The following is a 22,675-nucleotide window of genomic DNA, read 5'->3' on the forward strand; positions in this document are numbered from 1 at the left end:
TGCAAACAGACTCAGAGAGCCAGAGACTGGAGGAGAAAAGGCAATCTTGTGTATTAGTTTCCAATTGATACTGTAACAAATTACCACAAACTTAGGGGCTTGAAACAATACACATTTGTTACTTTATTATTCTGTAGCTCAGAGTCTGAAATGGGTCTTACTGGGCAAAAATTAAGGTGTCAGCAGTGCTAGGCTCCTTCTGAATGGTCTGCTAGAGAATCCATTCCCTCGTCTTTTGCAGCTTCCAGAGGTTACCCACTTCTTTAGCTTGTGGCTTCCTGCCTCAGTCTCCAAAGCCAGCAATGTCAGGCTGATCATTTCTCATGCTGCTATCTCTCTATGCTACCTATCAGAGCATAGAAGTGCATCTTTTACAAAATAGATTTCAGTCACAACTGTAGTCTTATTCTTGCGTATCTGTGTGTTTTATGAGCACTGAGCTGGGAGGGTTGTTCCAAGATGAATGTATGTGTGTTTGTTTGTGTAGGTTTGTTTATCAGGGTGTCATATTTGAGTGTCTCCCTGATAAGTATGGGGGAGGCAGAAGAAGGGTGCCTGGAGAGGGTGCCTAATAAAGTTCTGCTGCTCCATAAAGACTTACTGCTGTTATACTGTTGTTCTTATTAATAATAAAACTGATGATAGAGTATCTGTCTCTTTGCCTGTTTTCTTTGAGCATGTCCATCTGTTCCTAAATAATACTGGACATTTATCCCAGTGATATTCAATGCGTATGAGGCTATTCATACACATTATATTTAACTGTGATGTTTGTATTACATGAATGCTTCTGTCTGCAAGTTTGTGCACATTTGGGCATTTGGACACTGATGGATGCAGACACATGTTATATAACAGTGTGGGTGATCATAGTTGTAGACATCTGGATGTTTACTTATGCACAAACCCCCATGAGTATGCAGTTAGCTAGGCCTGGCATTGGAAGGGTAGAGAAGCTAGGAAGAGGAGGGAGCAGGGAGGAAGAGGAGAGGTGGGGAGAGGAGCAGGTAAGGAGAAAAAGAGAGAGATGGAGGTAACGAATGAAGGCACAAAGGAACACCAGAAAAAAATCAAGAAGCAGGAGGGGGTCCCAGGGATCTGCAACTGAAAAAGGCAGGGTTGAGCCATAGCAAGAACACAAGTCAGAAGACCAGGGTACGGGTCCACTTCTGGTCATTCCCTTGCTATATGACCTTGGCTATTCCAGCTCTCCGGGCCTCTGTGAACTACCAGAGTTGAAATAGATAATACCGGCTACATTCCAAAGAAGGAAGGAAAGAGAAAACTGGAAATAAAATCACACACGGGGAAAAACAGAAAGAAAGAACCAGAAAGAGAGACTTACGAAGAAAGTAAGGAGAGGCCCTGGGAAGCTGGCCAGAGGTAGAGCTGAGAGAGCTCTGCCCCGGCTCCCTGAGGCCGGAGTGTGGGCGCCTGCTCCCCACCCCTTACCCCAGAGCTGCAGAACGCCCTTAAGCCCTTAATAGGTAAGGAAGGAAGATGGAAACGCGAGAGGCACCGGGAATGAAAACCACACATCAACACTCAGAGGCTTGCCAAAGCCACACAAACCAGGATCTGTGCTTCCGGCCCCCAGCCCCCAGATGTAGGTGTGCCAGCCACCTGGAATGACTCACACCTTGGCAATGTGGGCGCACATGCCAAGAGTGAGCCTGGGCACCCGGCCCATGCGCGTATCACAGGCGGAGGGGAAGGTAAAACTGGGGCTCTTCGGGGGGATCACAGGGGTCTACCCTCCCCACACAGGGCTACCCCCCCCCCACACAGGGCTACCCCGTCCCAGAGCGCCCTCTAGTGACCGCCTCCTAGGCTCTGGGAACCAGGTGTGCTATTCTCCCCTCCCTGCTCCCCCAAACCTTACCCGGGAAGCAGGAGAACTAGATGAGGCGTTACGCAAGGCCTGGTGTTTACCTCCCGTGGGAGCCTCCTCCCTCCCTATAAAGCCTGACGTGGTGGAGAGATTTGCCGAGACTGAGACTCTGGTTGAAGAGAGAGGCAATCCCAGGAGAGGGGCGGAAAGCGGCAAAAGTTAATGCGGGAGTCGGAGAGAAGGGCATCTACACAGCAAGCAGCAGGGGCGGCCCGCCATCTGCGCGCTCGAAGGCGGTCACGGTGGTCGCGGAAGGGGCGGCGTCCAGATCCTGGCTTTCCATGGATGCGCCCGAGCTGGGCCCGGGGCTGGTGGAGCGTCTGGAGCAGCTGGCGACGTGTCCTCTGTGCGGGGGCTCCTTCGAGGACCCGGTGCTTCTGGCGTGCGAGCACAGCTTCTGCCGCGCGTGTCTGGCCCGCCGCTGGGGGACTCCGCCGGCGACCGGCACCGAGGCTTCCCCCACCACCTGTCCCTCCTGCGGCCTGCCGTGTCCCCGCCGCAGCCTGAGGTCTAATGTGCGGCTGGCGGTGGAGGTGCGAATCAGCCGCGAGCTGCGAGAGAAGCTGGCTGAGCCTGGGGCCCGTGCGGGGAGACGCCGAGGGGGGCGCATCCCCACCATGGGCTGCCTGGACCTGCCCGGAGAGGTGAGGCTGGGCGCGCGTCGCGGAGTTGTTGGTGGAAGCGGGAGGTTTCCGGGGAAGCCGGGAATGGCACGTCTGGAGCCGGAGGCCCTGTGGAAGTTTAGGCAAAGGATGGGGTGGGGAAGAGAAAAGCAAAGGATGAGGGGACGAGGACCCTGGGTCCTCAAGGTGAGAGGCGCCCAGAAGGACGATGGATGGAGTTGACACTTGGTCCACAGGGGAGGAGGCTGGACGGATGCCTGAGCCTTGTGAGAGGGGCTGGAGAGAAGAGACTGGGGAGGCAGAGAAGGGGTACTGGATAGAACGCGGAGAGCCCTGGAGTCGCCGCGAAGGGCACGGGAACTGCAGAAGTTTTGACAGGGCAGTCGCAGGCACCTGGGAGGAGGAGAGCTAGCGGAGGGGAGGGAGCGGCAGGCGGAAAGGGGAGCCGACCCAGGTGAGAGTGAGGAGGGGGCCTGGGAAGAGGGTGGACGAGGGCAGAACCTGCTTAGAGGAGCGAGAGCAGGAGGCTGGGCTGGTGGGTTGGGGGCGGAGAAAAAGCTGGGGAGGAGGGGACTGACAAGAAGATGGAGGAAGGGAGCAAGAGGTTGGGGCAGATCCAAACCTCCCCGTAGCGTCGTGGGGGTTGGTCCCGGACTCGGCTCAAGCTAAGCTGTGTGTTGTTTGTTATTGTTATTTCGGCTCCTCCCAAGGCCCCAGGCAGGAGCGGCCACGGGTGGCGGCGAGGTGCGGGAGAACGGCCGCTGGGGCCTCTGGCTCCTCTCCACATCCCAGTCTTACCACCCATCTACCCCCGCGCCTCTCCTGGGCCCCGGCTCCTTGGCCACCAACCAGCCCATTCCCTTGCCCGACCCCCGGGCGTCCGAGACTCCTGAATGGCTTCTCCCCAGCAGCCAAGCTGGTCTTGGGTCTTGCTTCTGCCCTTTGAAGTCTTCATAGACCTAATTAGTCTGAGTGTAATTGGCACAATTAGGCAAATTGTTTCTCTCTCCCCCTCTCCACCACATCGGCCTGCTCCAGCCATCAGCACTAGACAGTGAAGTGGAGGGGTCGGGATCCCCGATCCCAGTGTTGGGAGGGGAGCACACAGTGCCCTCCCCTGGCTCCCATAGTACTCTGTGGATCTGCTGGGCCTTTTGGGACACATTCAAGTCTAGCTGCCTCCCAGGCCAGGGTCCAGAGACACAAAGCAAAGGGCCCAATAAATGCCACTGGGCTTTTATCGCAAGAGGGGAAGCAGCTTTATTGTAAGGCTTTTATATACCAACTCTTAGCCCGAGGGCTCTGGGTGTGTGTTTGGTCTGTGTGATGGAGGGAGGAAGGGACAGATGTTTTTCTGGGATGCATTGGGGAAGGTGGATAAGAATGGGGCCGCTGAAAGAGACAGAGAATGGGACTGAGGAGGCAGCAAGAAAGGCAAGGGCTCTGAGGACAAGAAACAGTCATGGACGAGCCTGGGAAAAGAGAATTGAGAACCCTTGGAGAGTGGAAAGTGGGAGGACAGTGGGGATGGAGTTAGGAGGATGAGGGAAAAGTGATGGGGTGAGAGGAAGGAGGGATCATGAAAGGTGAAGGAGGAGAATGAGAGGAAAAGGAGCACAGGGGGTAAAGAGGTGAGATCACTCTGAAAGGTGAGGAGGGACACTGCCAACTCAGACAGAGCTCACCTGAGGAGGGGAGAGACAGGGAAGGATGCCCCAGGGAACGAAGCCCAGAGCTCACATTCATGTTTGTTTCTGCCCATCCTAGGATATGAGGAAGACATGGAGACGGTGAGTTCCACTTTTCTGTTCCTTCCTTTTCTCACCAGCTGCCATAGCCATCACATTCTCACTGGGCCCGCAACTTTGTTCCCATTAATAGGCAGGTTTTCTGGGGTATAGCCTCATCCCTTCTTCCTCTAGAGATGTGAGTGGGGTATGCGTGGGGACATTAGGATCAGAGGGCTGATTTCCTAACCCTTCCCCTCATCTGTCTAGATTCGAAGTCCCAACATCCAAGTCATCTAATTCAGAGGATGATCTCCCTGAAGATTATCCAGTGGTCAAAAACATGCTTCATAGACTGACAGGTAAGGAAAGAAGAAGGGAGGGAAGGGAATTGAATGAGAGTCTGTGTTAGATTTTCTTCCTTTTAGCCCAAAGAAGTGATCAGGTCCTTTTTGATGTCTGCATTAGTTTCCTAGTACTGCTGTAATGAAGCACCACAAAGTAGGTGGCTTACACAACAGACATTTATCTCAAAGTTCAGGAGGTAGAAGTCTGAAATCAAGGTGTCAGCAGTGTTGGCTCCTTCTGAGGGCCATGAGACAGAATCTGTTCCATGCCTGTCTCCTAGCCTCTGGTAGCCTCACATGCTCTTTGGGTGATAGGTCTGCACATTTTCTTTTGTATGCATTTGTCTCTGTGTCCAAATTTCCTCTTTTTATAAGTCAGCAATCTGGATTAGAGCTCACCCTAATGACCTTCATTTTAACTTGATTACCTATGTAAAGATCCTGTTTCAAAATAAGGTAACATTCTGAGGTTTGGAGGACTTCAACCTATCTTTGTGTGTGTGTGTGGAGCGGGGGAGGGCAGAGTTCAGCCTCTAACAATGTCTATCCTCGATTCCGCATATTCCAGCCATGTTCCCTCTTCCTTTTTCATACATTCAAACAACAGATCCCTGAAGGTTAGGTGCCTCTCAAAAATCTCTGCTTCCACCACCTCTCGTCACTCCTCTCTGGAAGGGGACCCCAGCATCTCCTTGACCCTTCTTTCCTCACTCACTCCCAAGAAGAAGGGTGCCTCTACCCTTCTTTAAACTGCCTAGAGAAGATGGTCCACCCTCTTGGTCATCCACCATCTTGCCCAGTCCAGATTGCTTCTGGCACCCCTAATCCAGAAATTTTTCTTCAAAGCACCCCATACATATAAGGCCAATGGTTCTTTTTCTGGTCTCTGGTTATCACCACCTGCTCTCCTCCTCTGCCCCACAACCCCTACAGAAATAGGCCTGTCCACCCCACCCCCCATTCCTGTGGGTTGGTGGGCTGGTTTCTCAGGATACCTTGGATTCCTCCCTGTGCCCCTCCCATTACTTGAGGTTCCAGTATCAGTATGACTTTCTCTTTAGATGAACCTTCCCCATTTTGCTGACCCAGCTCCGGTGCCCCACCCCAGATGCTGCAGATTGAGGTCTCAGTCCTTACTCCTCCCTCGAAGTCAGATCAGCCTCACTCTTCTTCCCCCAACCCCACAAACCAGATAACCTCTCATTTGATCTTCCTGCTGTGCTCCCTGCACTGGGCCAGTATGATCCTTCCCCAGGTCCAATTCTACAGAAGTGGTGCATCAGTACAAGGTCCGATATTGCCCAGGCCTGCTCTTCATATGCCTTCCTCCTTTTTGGTCCTGCAGCCGCCTTTTGAGCTGTTGTGGGGTCACTAGCTGTCAGTCTTTTACGTGATCTTCGTTGACTATTCTCCACCCTACCCCTCCTGTGATTTAGAAAACTCTCTCATGAGGTCCTCTCCCTGCCTCCCCCTCTCCAGCAGACCTGACCCTGGACGCTGGGACCGCACACCGCCGCCTGCTCATCTCCGCCGACCGCCGCAGCGTACAACTGGCCCCACCAGGGACGCCCGAGCCCCCTGACGGCCCCAAGCGCTTCGATCAGCTCCCAGCTGTGCTGGGTGCTCAGGGCTTCGGGGCCGGCCGCCACTGCTGGGAGGTGGAGACTGCGGAAGCCGCCTCCTGCAGAGACTCTTCTGGGGAGGATGAGGACAACGAGGAGAGCCACTATGCAGTGGGCGCGGCCGGGGAATCAGTGCAACGCAAGGGCTGCGTGAGGCTGTGCCCTGCGGGTGCCGTGTGGGCCGTGGAGGGCCGCGGCGGCCGTCTGTGGGCCCTCACGGCACCCGAGCCCACCCTGCTCGGCGGTGTTGAGCCCCCGCCGCGGCGCATTCGCGTGGACCTGGACTGGGAGCGGGGCCGCGTGGCCTTCTACGACGGCCGCTCACTGGACCTGCTTTATGCGTTCCAGGCGCCCGGTCCCCTGGGGGAGCGCATCTTCCCGCTGTTCTGCACCTGCGACCCTCGTGCTCCGCTCCGCATTGTACCAGCGAAAAGCTGAGTCTCGTCTCCAACTAGAAGTTTGGCCCGGCCACTAGCCCTGCAGCTGCTTTTTGGGCGTGAAATTCCCCACTCATTTCTGGGAACACATTCACACGCCCATTGCAGGAGTATTAATACCAACCCACATTTTCCCCCCAAAATAATGAGACCTCACCTGGTCTCCACGTTTCCACATCCCTGCTCAAAACCAAATCCATTCCTGCCTTCTGGCTCTCAGAATCTTCTCTCCCCTACAGCTACTACAGTACTTCCTGACTTCTCCCATTCAAACCATTCTAGGCCTGCAATGGGGAACAGGCCCTCCCCATCAGTACTGCTAAAGTGACCATGTTTCCTACATAGAGGCTCTGCTGGTCAAATACTTGACTCCCACTCTTGCCTCTCCTAGCTCCAGAAGGGCTCAGGGCCTTCCTCACAGATCTAAGGACTGGGCTACCCTGCCTGTCCACTGAGGTTTCTCCTAAACCAAGAGGCTTGACTCTGGTCTGGGCCCTGTGGCCCTCTGGGAAGCTTCGTACCTCTTTTGGGGGATCTGGGGGTGGGGAGCGACAAGCTAGTTCCCCAACCTCCTATGACTGCTTTCTATGCTCACAGCCTTTTTTCCATAAGAACCTTCTTGAAACTTCTCCCCGCACATAGTCACAGAAAGGAACCAATGGTGCTATTTCCCCTCTCTCCTCCTCAACCTGGGAATACTTCAGACATCTCCAAACTCATCCTTGTGTATAGTCTCATACCCTTCCCCGTAAGTATAAATGGGCCCATATTTAACACATTTTGTGATTTTGGGTTATTTATTTTGTGCATCTGTGGCAATAAATGAGATCTCAGTGGTGGTATGGATTTGACTGATCTCTGCAACTGTGTATGGCAAAAGGACCAGAAAATGAAAACCAGATCCCAGTAAGGGGTAGAGAGGGCCAAGAGAACTGAACATCTGGGCTGGCAGAGAAATCAAAGTCTAGGAAGTAAGAGGTAAGAATGTACTACAGGGGACATACCCCAATCTCTTTGCTCCCTCCCTCTTCCTTCCTCTCCCAGAGACCCAGGTCCCTGGGACTATATTGGATCTGTCTCTGAAGCTGAAAAACAAAAGGTGGAGGAGATAATTGGCTCTAAGTGACCAATCTCAAGCCAGCTTTGTCAGAAATCCTAAATCACAGGAGAAGGGCGGGAAGAAAGGATATGATTATTTCTTGTTCCATTTTCCATAAGAGGTGAGAATGACAAGGACCTCTTTTCTAACTCCTCTTGAGGGCGTGAGGAGGGTTAGCAGGAGAAGAAGGGCTGGGAGCTCTGAGGTCTCCTGTAAGACCTCATATCTCACAGGCAAGGTCTAAGAATTAGGATTAAATATTTTAGTGGGATAGCTCTAAACCAGGATTAGTAAGCAAAGCTAGGGCGCAAATTCCTGGAATCTGACTGGGACCCTGGCAGTGAAAGCTGGGACTATTGAAAACCCAATTTAAGTGTTCGCTACTCATGTTGAGAGTGCAGGGCCAAGATAACTAGATCCCAGGACAGGCAGTTTGGCAGTGAGAACAAAAGGAAGAGACTGGGACCAAGGTGCCCAGATCCCTCGAGAGAGAAGGGTGGGTATTGGGAGGAAAAATGAGGACTGGGAGAACCCAGGAGGCTGGGTTCTGGAATAGCAGCAAGTCAGAATTCCAGGATCTCTGTTCATCCTCCTCTTCCTCTTCCCTCTATCAGGCAGAAGAGAGGGAAGGAGGGGGCTGGAGAAGTAGCCACATGGATACATTCAGGGCCAGACAGACACAGGAATGGTGGAGGAGAGAGGAATTTAGTGCTGCATTGGCCCTGGTGGGGGCTGGGAAGGGTCAGGAGGCTGGGGAGGGGTGGTGGGGGTCGGTCCTAGGGTTGCACGACGCCGTCCTTTGCGGTGGCCACGTACACAGTGTGTATGACCACAGCCCTCTTCTTCCTCCTCATCACTTTCCGTGGAGCTCTCGCCAAAGGCCCGAGGTTTCTCATAAATACAGCAGCCTGGATTTAGAGGGAGGAGCCCAGTCAAAGAGGAGGAAGGGTAAGATATATAGTCAGTTCCATTCCCATTCAAACTCAGTGAAAATTCCTATTTTCTCCTACCTTCCAGGATCCAGCTTCCCCAGGCCCACCCTCTGGGACTCAGGCCCCACCCCTCTTGTCCTCTTAGAGAGCCACGAATTCAAAGCCCCACTTCTCCCACCTCTGACACTTCTTGCTGTCAGACCTAGGCAATTCCAGTTCTAGCCCTTCCCTACCTCTTTCCCTGATACCACAGAACCACCAAAAAAGTGACAGAACTATGAGCATCTGGGGGCTCCTGGAAAGCCAGTAGACATGAGTAGATACAAGATATGCTGAAGGGAGCCAGAACTCCAGTGCTACTGCGGGCCAACAATTACTCACATTTTGATGAGCGGCGGCCCATGTGTTCATTGTCCACAGTGTCACTTGTCCATTCCACTTTTTTCTCTGGCTTCCGTTTCCGAAGTTTGATGGTAAGGCTCCGGTTCTCCTAGAAGGTTAAGGATGAGCATACCTATCTAGTCCCCTCCTACTAACCTTTCCCACTCCCTCCCAGGGAACCTCCTCTCTTTTCTTCTTCAGCTCAATCAGTACCACAGACATAGCACCAGAGGAGCTGAGAGAAGATAAAACAGAACAGGTCTTTGACCTCAGATAGTCCCTTGAGGAATAAGTACTATTTCCTGTTCTTATACCACCAGTATAAGAGAAGACACAATTCCTAACCTAGAGAAGGTCCCAGCAACTCTTCAAAGGAAAATATAATCCTTGCTATTTCTCCAGCTTCCTCCCCAAATCATCCTTGGCAGTATTAATACATGAAAATTGTTTTTCAGTCCCCAGCACCTAATCTTTGATCTCCCTTCCTTTTTCCAGATCCCCTATTCTTTTTCCCATTAAAAAAACAAACAAAACCTTTCTCATTCTCAAGCTCCAGCCCTCTCTACCTCTTATCCACCTATTGTCTGGCATCCTGGCATCTCTAGTAGCAAGTATTACTAATCTATTAATTACTAAACTCCCTTTAATCCAAGAGTATTAAGCCCAATGCAACCTTCTCCCTTTGAAGGCAACTTCACATGTTTTTGGATAAATACTTCTTGTTTCTCCATTTACATCTTTGCTCTCTGATTTCTCAAAATACCTCTTTTCATCTCCTTTTCTTGTTTCCTCATTCCTGCCACTTTCTTTTACATTCATCCATTCAATAAATATTTATTCGAATATCAGTATTGATAATATTGATAAGTTGGCCTCCAACCATGCTTTCTTACACTACCTTTGATTTCCTCCCAACATCTTCCTGGCTCTTTAATCCTCAATTTCCCTTTCGCTTATTACTTACACACATAACCACCCCAAGCATATCCTAACTGTACCTTCCTATTACAAGTTCCTTGACCTGCCTCCTGCACCATCTCTGCCACTCCAAATAGCTTCAATACCTTCCGATTCTCCCAGCCCTAGATATTCAACCCCACACCTCCCATATCCCCAGGCCCAGCTCCTGCAACAACTCTTCTAATTCCTGTCCCCTCCCTCCCAGTATCTCCCAGACCCCTAAACATCACCGCCCCCCCGCCTTTCTCACGGGCTCGGTTGTCACGGTAACCGTTGTCTCAGTGACGGTCTCGCTCAGCCCAGCCCCTGCCTCGGCCATGGCTAAGGCTCAGGAGAGGGAGGAGAGGAGGAAGGGGGATGAGACACCCTTCCCTTTTTCTGTCGCTGAGGTCTAAGAGAAGCGGTATCGGATTCAGAGTGGTAGCCAGGATCCTCCACCTTCTTTATTCCCCCTCCTCCTGGGCCTCCGCTTCTCCACTCCTGGGGATAACCTGGCCAACCCCACTTCCGGCTCGCCGCTTCCGGGTGTGACGCATACTGCAGTCCCCCTTTTTCCCTTCCGCGGCACCAAATGCGTCAAAGCGCAGGCGTCGCTGGATTAGTTCCGCCGTAACGTGACAGCGCGCAGGCGCTGAAAGAAAGAGAAACAAATTTGGCGGAAGGGGTGTCACTGCGGGTGTGGGTGGAGGAGGGAGAGTCAGGGGCAGCACGCGTACTCACAGCCTAGAGGAAGAAGGAGGGACGCCCAGATGGGTAGGGCCGGGCCAGACGCTGCAGAGTGGGTGTGGCGAGGGCGGAGTTGTGTGCACCAAACTGAGTCCTGCTGCAGATTTCCATTTACCTTGTCTGGGTAGGTGGACAGGCGAGGAAGCTTAAGGAGCAATAGTAGTGACCCTACCGTGGCCTATTTCCCTTTCCTTGTTTGTTCTGGGTTTCTCTAATGAAAACGGGACGTGGGAGCAGTTGGAAACACACTTAAGAGTCAAGCGATGTGGTTCTACCCCTCGCCCTGTGCCTGTAGGTGTTTGAGCAGTTCAGTTTAGTGCACGTTTAACGTGGGTTTTTTTCAGTCACTGTGCTACGCCTTGAAGATGGAGGCGCGTAAGACACTCAGAACCTGCCTTTTAGCTCTAGTAGGAAAGACAGGCATGCTGAAAACTAACAAAAATATGAAACACTGGGGCATTAACAAATGCCATGTCTGATTTGTAAATCTGAATGTAGTTACATACTGCCAACATATTCATTCTCTCTGGGGTGATAAGTAGAATGAAGCAGAGAAATGGTCGTAAATTACAGTATAGGCCATTTTATAAAAATATATGCACGTTTCTTAGAGAGCAAAAGAAAGTGGTAAAACAAGAACCAGGAAGGCCGACAAGTAGGTTTTTTTAGAAGAGCAGGTTAAAAAGTTGTAGATGTGTGCACTACAGGAAATGGAGTTTTGTACCGCTTGGATCTGAGGGAGTGCCAGATGAAGCTTGACAGGTAAGCAGTGGTTATATGGAGGACCTGTATGCTTTGCTAAGAAATTAAGTTTAATCCAATCACTGTTACGGGCCAGAGAAAGGCTTAAAGTCGGGTAGAAACATGAACAGGTTTGTTTCAGATTTCAGGAGTGGGTCAGGAAAGTCAACTGCCAGAACAGTTCAAATGTACAGTGGGGAAGACTGCCCTGCCCATTCTCCAGGTTGCTGTGGGGGTCAAACAAGATAGCTATGTTTGAGAGCTCTGAATATATATAAAGGGCCACACAATTATATGATAATTATTACAGTAACCCCTTGATCACTATTTAAGCCAAGGAATGCTGGACCTGGGTATGCATTTGTTCCCCTTGAAAGTTTTTGGTTCAAACAGAAAAAAGCAAGATATAGTTCAGCATGTCTAGTATAGTCCATTAAAAAAAAACAAACCCATATATAGCAACACACATATACAGAGCCACATACATATACACAAGCACAGATATACAGTATAATTTGGTTATCTCTGTGGAGTAGGATTCCTTGTGACTTTACTTTTTTCTTTCTTTCTATATAAGAATCTAATAGATATACAGTTCATTCTTGAACATCATGGGGGTAAGGGGTGCTGACCCTCTGAACAGCCAAAAAATCCATATATAACTTTTGACTCCCCCAAAACTTAACTACTGTTGACCAGATGCCTTACCAATAACATAAACCATTTATTAACACATATTTTGTATGTTATATGTATTATATACTGCAATCTTACAATCAGGTAAGCTAGAGAAAACATTATTAAGAAAATCATAAGGAAAAGAAAATATATTTACTATTCATTAAGTAGAAGTGGATCACATTTTCATATTGAGTAGGCTCAGGAGGAGGAAAAGGAGGGCTTAAATGTGCTGCTATCTTATGGGTCTTGGAAGTCGAAGAAAATCCACATATAGGTACTCAAGCAGTTCAAACCTGTGTTGTTCAAGGGTCAACTGTATATTGTACTTATCTCAATACTAATAAAATACTCACCTATAGTGATCACTTAGTGGCATTACTTAGTATCAGATTTTTTGTTGTCCAAATTTATATGCTAAAGAGATCTGGTTAAAATTTCTGTTAAATGTCTCACTATCCAAATTCTTAGTTTTTCTTAATCTAAACTCAGGATCCAAATAGAATTAAATAGTATGGCAATACTTAAAATTGCTTTTTGTTTATATTAGCCTCATTCCTGACTCTACTTTTTTGTCCTAATTTTTCCCCCTTTTCTTTTTCATATAAATATATCTCTGTAAACTCATTTAAATTCCTTTTGGAATAAGACAGATTATAAGTAACATACATATGTCAGGGTCTTATAGAAAAATATAACTTTAATAAGGAAATTCAACTAAGGGTAGGAGTACTCCAGGAACAATGGTAATCCGCACATGATGATCTGATTCTCTTCTGGGAGCAAAACATTGCAACCAGACAGGATGGACAAGGCATCTAAAAACCCAGTATCCTTCACCTTCCGAAAGGACAGAGGGACTGTTGAGTTGCCCAGGAAAAAGGTCAAGAGTCTTCCTTCTCCTGGAACCTATGAGGAAAGAAAGGACTTGTTATATTCACCAAAAGATGAGTTTCTAGTAGTAGTATAAGATATGCAATCAAATAATCAAGGAAGGACTTTTATTTATGACATCATTGAGGACTGTCTCCCCTAAACAAACTTCCAATTCTAATTCCAAGACAACTAAAAATTCTGAGATTAAAAATATATCCAATGAATTATAACCTCAAAGCAAAGATTTCTTAGGACATAGAAAGCACTAGCTGTAAAAGAAAAAAAAAAGGATAAGCTGAACCTTATAAAAACTTAAAACTTCTGCTCATTTAAAGAAGGTTAAGAAAATAAATAGGCAAGCCACAGGCTGGGAAAAAAAACTTCTTCTTTTTATTTAAGAAAAATTTTTTTTGGTAAAATGACAACCAGTGATAGGAAAAAAATACTTTTAAAAGATATATCTGACTATGAATATTTTTAATCCTTTGATGAGATGGCAAGAAAGTAAAGGCAATCTGCACACTGGTTAAAAGTTCTGTAAAACCAGAAATCCAGACAGTGAAGTTAAAACTAATGTCCCTATGAAACGTGACAGTGACACTGCGGTGCCCTTTATACTGTTGTGACAGTCACTGGAAGCATAGGAAATGAGGGACAAAATGTACAAGGTCTGATAGGAGACCTGCAAAAGGCTGCCCTTTCTTGTAAAAGTGAACAAGAAAAGAAAAAAATTCAACTCTATAGGAGGGGAATTTGACTGTCTCAGTAGGTAGAAAGAGAGAAAACTCTCTCCTGAGAATTTCTAACCATAAGCTAGCCCTTACATGGATTTGCAGCTCAAATTCATACTATCTGTCTGCTCCAAAAAACATGAAGCCAAGAATTTACTTAAAGTAATTCCAGCTTGATAGTGCTTCAAGGCATCTAGAAAAGAAACACAAATGCTGAGAATACAGCACTCGCCCAAGGCCTCAAAGAATTCCTACAGTTCAAGTTCTAAAAAACTCGAATTTATAGTAAAAAATCACAAAACAAAGAAAAAAAGCACTATGAGAGAGACAGCAGAAACAAAAGACAGCAGCATCAGACACACAAAATCCACGGATATCAGAATTATGAGACATAGAATATAACAACCATATTTAATATTTTAAATATATATTTAAAGAATAATAAAAGGAACAATTTAAAATATGATTAAAGAACTGAGAATTATTTAAAAATTGAGGAGATTTGAAAAGTAATTAAATAGAACTCAATTAATACTAGTAAAAAATAATAATACTTGAAATAAACTGAAGACAGAATTAGTGACATGGAAGAGGGACCTGAAGAAATTACTCAGAAGGTGGCATAAAGAGAAAAGCGATTGAAAATATGAAAAGAGGGTGAGAGGAATGGAGGACAGAAGAGAGAAACCTCTTTCTAGTAACTAATTTGAGGTCCAGAATGTGAGGACTGAGAACATGGGGGAAAGAGAATATTAAAAGAGATGATGGCTGATAATTTTCCAAGGTTGATGAAAAAAAAATCCACTCTCAGTTTCAGAAAGTCTCACAAATCCCAAACAGAATAAAAGAAAATCATATTTTGATATACTACAGTGACTGCAGAACACCAAAGACAAAAACGAGGTCTTAAAAGCATTCAGAAAGCCCATGTTCTCTAAATAATATGTGACTAATTCTCTCCAAAGAAAGCTACCTTGACTGCGGTTGAAGACTGCAGTATAAGATGCTGACCACTAAACAATACTTGCTTCTTATGTTGTTTTTTTTTTTCTTCATTTCCTTTTAAATATCCTAAAAGTAGGTCAGCCGGGGTGGATCATGCCTATAATCCCAGCACTTTGGGATGCTGAGGTGGGTGGATCGCTTGAGCTCAGAAGTTCAAGACCAGCCTGGGAAACATACAGAAACCCCATCTCTACTAAAAATACAAAAAAAAAAAAAAAAAAAAAAGCCAGGCGTGGTGGCATGTGTCTGTGGTCCCAGCTACTTTGGAGGCTGAGGTGGGAGGATTACCTGAGCCCAGGAGGTGGAGGTTGCAGTGAGCCAAGATTGCCTCACTGCACTCCAGGCTAGGTGACAGAGCGACACCCTGTTAAAAAAAAAAAAAAAAATCCTAAAAGGTTTATTTCACTGGTTATAAAAAGGGTTAAAAAAGTGTAACTTAAAAAAATAAAAAACAACTACAAATCTCCCTATTACCAGAACTGCACAGAAATAAGGGATGGGACCAAAGGAAACGGCCATTTAGTACAAAAAAATAAATCACTAGATTTGTTTAGTTAGCAAACAGACTGAGCAGAGGGAGGGGAAAGGATACCCACTTGCAGTTGGTACAGGTGTAGAAGACAGTTTGCCCTTCATCGGCTGAACGCATCTGTCTGGTGTGGTATGCCATTCCTTCATGACCACATCGAGGGCAGCGCCTGTCAACCTGGGAAGAAACTGGTGGGTTAGGGAGGCCTGGTCATACCCCCTTACTTCCCACAGGAATCAGGCGATCACGCCCCTCAAACATCGATGCTTTACATCTCTTTTCCCTCTTGGAATTGGGCACAAAACTCTCCAGAGCTTTGCAATCACTCCTCCATTTCTTTCCTACCCACCTTATGGAGCCAGTTCTTGATCTCATTAACTTACCACAGGTCCCTGGCACTCAGGCCCTTCCTCCACCGACATAGGCATGGCTGTCCCCAGTTGGTGGAACACAACTGAAGTCTTCACAACCTTCCCCTCAAAGTCTGCACAGGCAAGTAAGAACTGGTTATGGAGACAACCAGAGAGAGCTGACACCAGAAACCTCCCCTTTCCCCTGGCTGATTAGGCCAGGAGGCCCTATATCCTTTCCCTCAGTTTTCATCGCTAGACCAAATGTACAACTGCCTGATGTCCTGCTCTAGGATCCCCTCCTCAACCCAACCGATCTTGAGTTCCCCAAGCTTCCGACCCTGGGCCCTCCGCCAGGACCCCTGCGTACAAGCCTCTCACCCCGAACGTTGATGTTGAAGCCACAGCGAGTACAGGTGACCGTATCCTGAGCCCCGGGCAGAGGCAGGACCGAGCCGCAATCTGAACAGAAATCCAAGTCCGACTGAAAGCTGGAGCAAGTACTAGCGAGGTCCATGACAGACATGCGGTCTGGTCTGAGGAGGGAGTTGGAAGTTTATTAACAAAAGAGAGAAGAGTTCCTGCCCCAGAGGTCGTAACTATTCTGTCCCAGGACCTAGGAGCATATAACCCGAGCCCTCCTCCCACGCACGCCTCCTGTCTCTGCGACCAAAGGAGCCGAAACGCCCGGAATTCCCAGACAGCGTCCCGTACTAAAGGACTTGGAACCCTTTCCTGGGACCGGCGAGAGGAGTTGACCAACTCCGTGGGCTAGAGCGCCAGCTCTGCGCCCGCGGCGGGGCAGCGAGATAGAGCCGGCTAGAGCGTCAGGCTTTCGGGCTGACGATTGGCTGTGACGTCATAATTATTGCGAACCGTGTTTCGGGAGCCTTAGAGAGGAGACTAAAGTCTTCCAAGGGAGATCGCGGCTCCACTTTCACCCTGGTACTGAGACGTTGAGCGCAAAATTGGTAACCAATGCTGCGCTTCCAGCAAATTTTCCCACCAGCACCCAATCCTGGGATCTTTATTCTCTTTGTCTCACATCCTACAGGAATGCAGTCGCGGGGTATATCCTTCTGAAAACCGTACTTTGCCGAATAATGATTTCTTTGGATTAGAGAACAACTCCCCTCGGTCCTGAGCCGGTATTTCCCTTTTGCGGCTGCACAGTAGTTAAAAACAAAGCTAAATGTTCTGGGACGTATAGTTCTAGCGTTCGTTGGGTCACGCTGGCGAGCGTGGGCTTTCTGCAGAGCGCAACCGGCCTCGTGTGCTTTGCGGACGGTTCGCCGCGCTTGGAAAGGGGTGAGTCGGCTTCTTGAGGGACAGCAAGTGGTGAGAATGAAGGCAGGAGGAATGCTTAGTCCCATGGGACGAAAGGAAGCAGTGATGAAGTGGGACACTTGAGAAGGGGCTCAGACTTTGGAGGTGGTGGAACAGAAGAGCTTGGGGCTTCGCCTCCTTCGACTCCTGCCAGATAAGTGAGGCTAGCAGTAGTCAAGAAAGCTCATTAAGCAGGATTTCATAAGACTTAGGTCGACTTTGGCTTTTAGTTGTGCCTGCCGCCTATCGAACTCTTAATTCATTATCGTCATCCGTTAAGTGGACAGCTGACATTTCCCTGATCTTTTATAAAACATGAGAATAAGTATCTTTGGGAAATCTTTCTATTTTCATTAATCTGTAACTTATATTCGAAGTAGAAACTTTCCCTGAAGGGGCAGCTTGTAGTTGTTTACCAGTTTCCTGCTAGCCCTCCCACCACCACCCACTCTGATAGCCTCATATAAAAGTTCTGGAGCCATCACTATTTTCTCCTGTGAAGGACACAAGCTGTAGTCTTTTCACTGGGAGAGGCTCCCATCTGCCTTTCTCTTTAATAATGGAGAGAACACCATAGTGAAAGGGTTGAAACTCAGCAAACTGCTGAAGAGTGACAAGCCCTATCACCTAACTGTGAAATTGCTTGTTATTCTGTCTGTCTTGCAAAGGGAGACGTGTTGTTGAGCTGATTGTCGTAGACAGTTTTTATTCTCACTTATCTGTGTGTCTCCCTTGAAAATGGAACTTGAAATTCTACCCTCCCCAGTTTTCTCTTTTTAATTTGAAAAACAGCCAACATCCCCTGTGAATTGCAGTAAAGGAACAAAGCATTAAAAGGCATATCCTTTTCGCAACAAAAGCTCACAGTTTATTCAATAAAGTGTTTATTGAGCAACTATGCCAGGTTTTGAGCTGAGGCTGAACCTGCAAAGTTGAAATCTGTGTTCTCTGACCTCAAGGAACATGAATGAATAATTAGAATATAATAAAACTGTGCTAGTAGGTACAAAATGTGAGAGCCCTGAACATGCATATAAAGCAAACATATCTGTAAATTTCAAGGAAGACTGGGAAATGATTTAATAAAAATAGATACAATGTTATGGCAGATATTTAAAAAGATGCTCAGATATTATGTGTCAAGGATCATCAGCAATCAGCAAATCATTAATTTTGAGAACTCGGGATCACAGACTCTAATGTTAAGTATTGTGCTAGACATATACACCATGGAATACTATGCAGCCATAAAAAATGATGAGTTCATGTCCTTTGTAGGGACATGGGTGAAACTGGAAAACATCATTCTCAGTAAACTATCGCAAGGACAAAAAACCAAACACTGCATGTTCTCACTCATAGGTGGGAATTGAACAATGAGAACTCATGGACACAGGAAGGGGAACATCACACTCCAGGGACTGTTGTGGGGTGGGGGGAGGGGGGAGGGACAGCATTAGGAGATACACCTAATGCTAAATGACGAGTTAATGGGTACAGGAAATCAACATGGCACATGGATACATATGTAACAAACCTGCACATTGTGCACATGTACCCTAAAACCTAAAGTATAATTAAAAAAAAAAAGTATTGTGCTAGAAGCCATGTACAGAGAAATGAAAGTAAGATGATCATACGTTTAAAATCTCAAAATAAGCTTACATAGACAAATAAGAATGTTCCTAAGAGGTCAGTGAGACCAAATATTTGATATCAGATCCTTTCCAACAATATAGAGGCATCATATTTGTAGATGTAAATTACAGTTTTCATTCCTTATGAGCCTAAATTTCAGCATCTAAATGTTAAAAAGTGATATGTGAATACAGATATCACAGTGTAAATCATGATTAATTTTCAAATTCGTTGTAGAATTAAAATATGTCAAGTATTTAGAGGAAGGGAAAATCACTGTGACAGAGTAGAGCGGAAAGACTTTCTAATCAGGAGCTTGACCTGTGAAGGACAGATAGATAGAATTTATTGAGAACTTACCAAGCTCTTTACGTCTAATTCATATTTGTTCTTTATAACCCTCAGAGGCAGATTTTTGTCTTACATCTCCATTTTATAGAGAAGAAAGCTGACAGAAGTTACTTGTCCTGAGTCACACACCTAGGAAGTGGTGGAATTAGATTTCAGATCTAGCCCTGTCAGACTGTAAAGACCATCCTTTGAACTGTAAATGGTATAAAAGGCATACAGAGGAAATGCCAGGCATCCTCAGTGGCTTAAATACGACCTCACAGTAAACTCAGGCTAGACCAGGGATGACACATATAAGTTGATAGTTTTCATTTGTGTTGCCATCAGCCTCCTCTATAAATAAACCCAGAGTGACCACAAATTCCCATCCTGAGGGGTTCAACAGGGAATAGTCTCATAATGGATTTAGAGTGAAGGATGATTGGCATTGTTAGGCAGGCAAGCAGAGGGCTGAGCAGTCAAATAGGAACAGAATTTCAGAACGAAAGATTACAGGGCAGAAATGCTATATGTGCTGATAGAGTCAGAGAGGGCCCGGATCAAGAAACTGCAGGAAGAGAAAACTAGAAACCTAGAATCATCTAGAAAACTAGAACCTAGAATCATCTAGAAAACTAGAACCTAGAATCGTCTGAGAACACAGAGGAGGCTTGAGGACTGAGCAGACTGACATAGATGTACTTGGACAACACCTCACCAAGGAGCGTGTCTCTTCCCACTCACATTCCCCAATACGAGATTCACAATGGTTCACACTGAGTCCACAGGAAAAGTATGCTTGTTCATATGAAAGGAAAGATCCTCTTATTAAAAGAGCATTCATTATTTTCTACCATAGGAATGCAGTGGTTTCCCATGGGGGAAATGGCCCTGCTGTAGTCCTGCCTATTAGCAGATTTGTTCTGACACCTCCTATATTTGAATCTATCTTTGCTTTTTTATCTTCCAGATTGGCCTGGAGTACATCATCTAAAGATCCTAGGATTGCTGCAGGTCAGCAGTCTCCACTGGAAAAAAAGATATTGGTAAGTAAATTATCTTCACATCATACAGTTTGGAACTACACAGAGAAGGAATCTTAGGTTTAAAATCCTTCTGTCCAAGTGACACATTCAGGTAGTATGTCTACACTGGCAAATGTTATCCAGCTATATCCACAGTTGCAAAACAAAGTATCATTTTTGAAAACTTCCAACACCATACATTTTTAAAACTAGTTATTGATTTGTGATGGTGAGTACTTCATACTTTCAGAGCTCTCAGGCTCACCTAGGAGTGATGGGAATAAAATAACAACTAAGCTAAAGTAAAGAGCATGTAGCTTTTCCTGGTGTCATTAGGCAGGGTGGGCTTGGCTCCTGTTTAAATGTGTTCAAAGGAAAAAGATGATCACATTGTAAATTTCTGACTTCACTTTGACAGAGTCTAGGTGGTGTACATACAACAGCAGCAAGACAGTTGATAATTCAGAAATATCAGGAGGAGTGTGAAATACTCTGTAGGGAGCAAGCTGTTTCTCTTGACTACTGGCTTGCCAAAGCAGAGTCTTATTATAATAAAATAATAGTGGAAATGATGGAAGAAGAGACAGGCAATGAAATCAAGAAAAAAATGGAGGAGAAAACAACCCAAAGCGTAGAAGGACTAAAACAGTACTATTTGGTACCTGAGAGAGAGATGAAACACGTAGAAAGGCACGTACATCAAACAGGAAAGGCTGGAGAATTTAAGAACAAATCATTTAGACAAGTACTACGACCCCCCAATGAAACAAAATTACCAAAAATTATGCCAGAAGGGCATGGCATCCAGAACGCACAGAGAAGAAAGCAGGTAAATGAGAGGGAACAGATGCAGATTAAGGATCACCAGGAACGCATGATTCAAGGGAGAGAACTTACAGAGCAAAGACTCAAGGAAAGAATCTTGAGAAGAAGCCAGAGCCAGCTACTTACATATGAGAAGCATGAGAGAGTAAAGAAAGAGATAAAGGAGTTTGAAAGAGTTATTGCGTATCCTCTTTTCCAACCATGCAGTGGAAGTTGGATTAAAGTGAATATTCTTATGGAAAAGTCTCAGAATGGAGAGAAAGTGAATACAATTGTGAAACCATATCAAAGAAAATTCTTGGCTATGCCGCCCTTTTTAAGAAGTCAAATAGGAAAAATAAGAGATTAAAGTTTCAATGCTGTTATGATAAAATCATATCTCTTAAGTGAACCCTTTTTTTTTTTAAATGCTCGTTCTCTCCAGGGTTCAGTGAATATTCCCATTTTTATCAGATACAGATAGATAGTTCTGGACTTGAAAATTGGCTTAACTATTTTTAATTGACTTGCATTTGTTCAAGTTGCATATCCTTTCTAGTGTTCAGTGTCCTCATCTTTAAAATGGCAATAATGATATTTGATTGCATTTATGGAAGGACTATTGTTTTTGTGAAGTGTAGGTATGTATTAGTTGTTTCATAAATGTTAGTTTCCCCACTTGGGAAGACTGGGGTTGGGCAATGGTGGTAAATAAAGAATTATTCTAGCCTTTCGGCCGGAACCGCCATCTTCCAGTAATTCACCAAAATGACAAACACAAAGGGAAAGAGGAGAGGCACCCAATATATGTTCTGTAGGCCTTTTAGAAAACATGGAGTTGTTCCTTTGGCCACGTATATGCGAATCTATAAGAAAGGTGATATTGTAGACATCAAGGGAATGGGTACTGTTCAAAAAGGAATGCCCCACAAGTGTTACCATGGCAAAACTGGGAGAGTCTATAATGTGACCCAGCATGCTGTTGGCATTGTTGTAAACAAATAAGTTAAGGGCAAGATTCTTGCCAAGAGAATTAATGTGCATATTGAGCACATTAAGCACTCTAAGAGCCGAGATAGCTTCCTGAAACACGTGAAAGAAAATGATCAGAAAAAGAAAGAAGCCAAAGAGAAAGGTACCTGGGTTCAACTAAAGCACCAGCCTGCTCCACCCAGAGAAGCACACTTTGTGAGAAGCAATGGGAAGGAGCCTGAGCTGCTGGAACCTATTCCCTATGAATTTGTGGCGTAATAGGTGTTAAAAAAAAAAAAAAAGGACCTCTGGGCTGTAAAAAAAAAAAAAGAATTATTCTAATATGCTTCTCTTATTCTCCCTGCTCCCAGCCCTCCAAGGTTATTTTGATGAGATTGCTATAGTTTAGTATATGGTCTTTAATATCATGCCTTCATCAGATAACTACTAGCCAGGCCCTAAAAGTGTAACTTGTCCTGTACAATTTATTTGTATGAGAAACTTAATTTTGAGAGCCTCCTACATGCTAGGCATTATGTTAGTTACTGAAGGTGAATAAAGAGAAGTCTCTGCCCTTGAATAGTTTTCAACTAATGGCATAGATCACTCTATAAACAGATAATGTAGTAAAGGTTACAATAGAAAGGTACAGGGTGCTTTACAAAGGACGGATTCTAACCTGGCCCGGGTGAGCAGGGTGAAAAGGAGGAAGGTTAGGGAAGGGAGTATTATAGTCTCTCATGTTTCTTCCAGCTCTTTTTGTCACTTTCTATCACCCACTTAAGCAAGACCTTCCTAATGCTTGGATCCACTCAGGGAAAATCAAACTCACCCTTTCTCAAACTCAGCCTTTCTCAAACTCATGCCTTTGGCACTCATTGATAAATCAGAAAGCAAATTTATAAATTTAGTGAGAATTACAGTT

The 22,675-nt window shown here is 46.1% G+C and overlaps 4 protein-coding genes across 26 annotated transcripts in view; 2 read left to right on the forward strand and 2 right to left on the reverse strand.

Moving 5' to 3' along the window:
• The first annotated feature begins 1,904 nt into the window (after positions 1–1,904).
• RNF39 (ring finger protein 39) lies at positions 1,905–7,511 on the forward strand. 2 transcript variants are annotated; one of them, XM_055264799.2, is made up of 5 exons: positions 1,905–2,535; positions 4,282–4,304; positions 4,512–4,603; positions 6,068–6,360; positions 6,559–7,511. In XM_055264799.2, exons 1-5 carry the CDS (start codon positions 2,173–2,175, stop codon positions 6,646–6,648), a joined length of 861 nt encoding a protein of 286 aa, XP_055120774.1. In that variant the 5' UTR covers positions 1,905–2,172; the 3' UTR covers positions 6,649–7,511. The 2 variants fall into 2 exon arrangements, with proteins under 2 accessions (XP_055120774.1, XP_055120773.1); XM_055264798.2 differs by having other exon boundaries at positions 6,068–7,511.
• PPP1R11 (protein phosphatase 1 regulatory inhibitor subunit 11) lies at positions 7,426–10,620 on the reverse strand. The gene is made up of 3 exons (XM_055264807.2): positions 10,270–10,620; positions 9,060–9,168; positions 7,426–8,654 (listed from the first exon to the last, which is right to left on the reverse strand). Exons 1-3 carry the CDS (start codon positions 10,336–10,338, stop codon positions 8,452–8,454), a joined length of 381 nt encoding a protein of 126 aa, XP_055120782.1. The 5' UTR covers positions 10,339–10,620; the 3' UTR covers positions 7,426–8,451.
• A 173-nt stretch (positions 10,621–10,793) lies between these two features.
• LOC134735712 (putative uncharacterized protein ZNRD1-AS1) overlaps positions 10,794–22,675 on the forward strand; it is an 82,112-nt gene continuing 70,230 nt past the window's right edge. For 14 of the 20 annotated variants that reach the window (XR_010119105.1, XR_010119109.1, XR_010119110.1 and 11 more), the window contains exons 1-2: positions 16,529–16,963; positions 19,920–19,995. Coding sequence is in view for 2 of the 20 variants with exons in the window: in XM_063632640.1 (XP_063488710.1) it covers positions 11,494–11,507; positions 19,920–19,995; positions 20,393–21,148 (846 nt within the window). In the remaining 18 variants the exon portion in view is untranslated. Of the gene's footprint in view, positions 11,508–16,514; positions 16,964–19,577; positions 19,743–19,919; positions 19,996–20,392; positions 21,730–22,675 lie in introns of those variants that run through there. The other 6 variants (XR_010119096.1, XM_063632640.1, XR_010119098.1 and 3 more) reach the window with 6 other exon arrangements.
• Positions 12,847–16,484, reverse strand: POLR1H (RNA polymerase I subunit H). Of its 3 annotated transcripts, none has more exons than XM_055264808.2 (5): positions 16,308–16,484; positions 16,037–16,191; positions 15,689–15,789; positions 15,373–15,482; positions 12,847–13,073 (listed from the first exon to the last, which is right to left on the reverse strand). In XM_055264808.2, the coding sequence occupies exons 2-5, from the start codon at positions 16,179–16,181 to the stop codon at positions 13,049–13,051; spliced, it is 381 nt and encodes a 126-aa protein (XP_055120783.1). In that variant the 5' UTR covers positions 16,182–16,191; positions 16,308–16,484; the 3' UTR covers positions 12,847–13,048. The 3 variants fall into 3 exon arrangements, with proteins under 3 accessions (XP_055120783.1, XP_063488716.1, XP_063488717.1); XM_063632646.1 differs by having other exon boundaries at positions 16,370–16,458; XM_063632647.1 differs by having other exon boundaries at positions 16,326–16,417.

The sequence above is a fragment of the Symphalangus syndactylus genome, chromosome 23, assembly GCF_028878055.3.
Source record: "Symphalangus syndactylus isolate Jambi chromosome 23, NHGRI_mSymSyn1-v2.1_pri, whole genome shotgun sequence".
In the NCBI taxonomy this organism is placed as follows: domain Eukaryota; kingdom Metazoa; phylum Chordata; class Mammalia; order Primates; family Hylobatidae; genus Symphalangus; species Symphalangus syndactylus.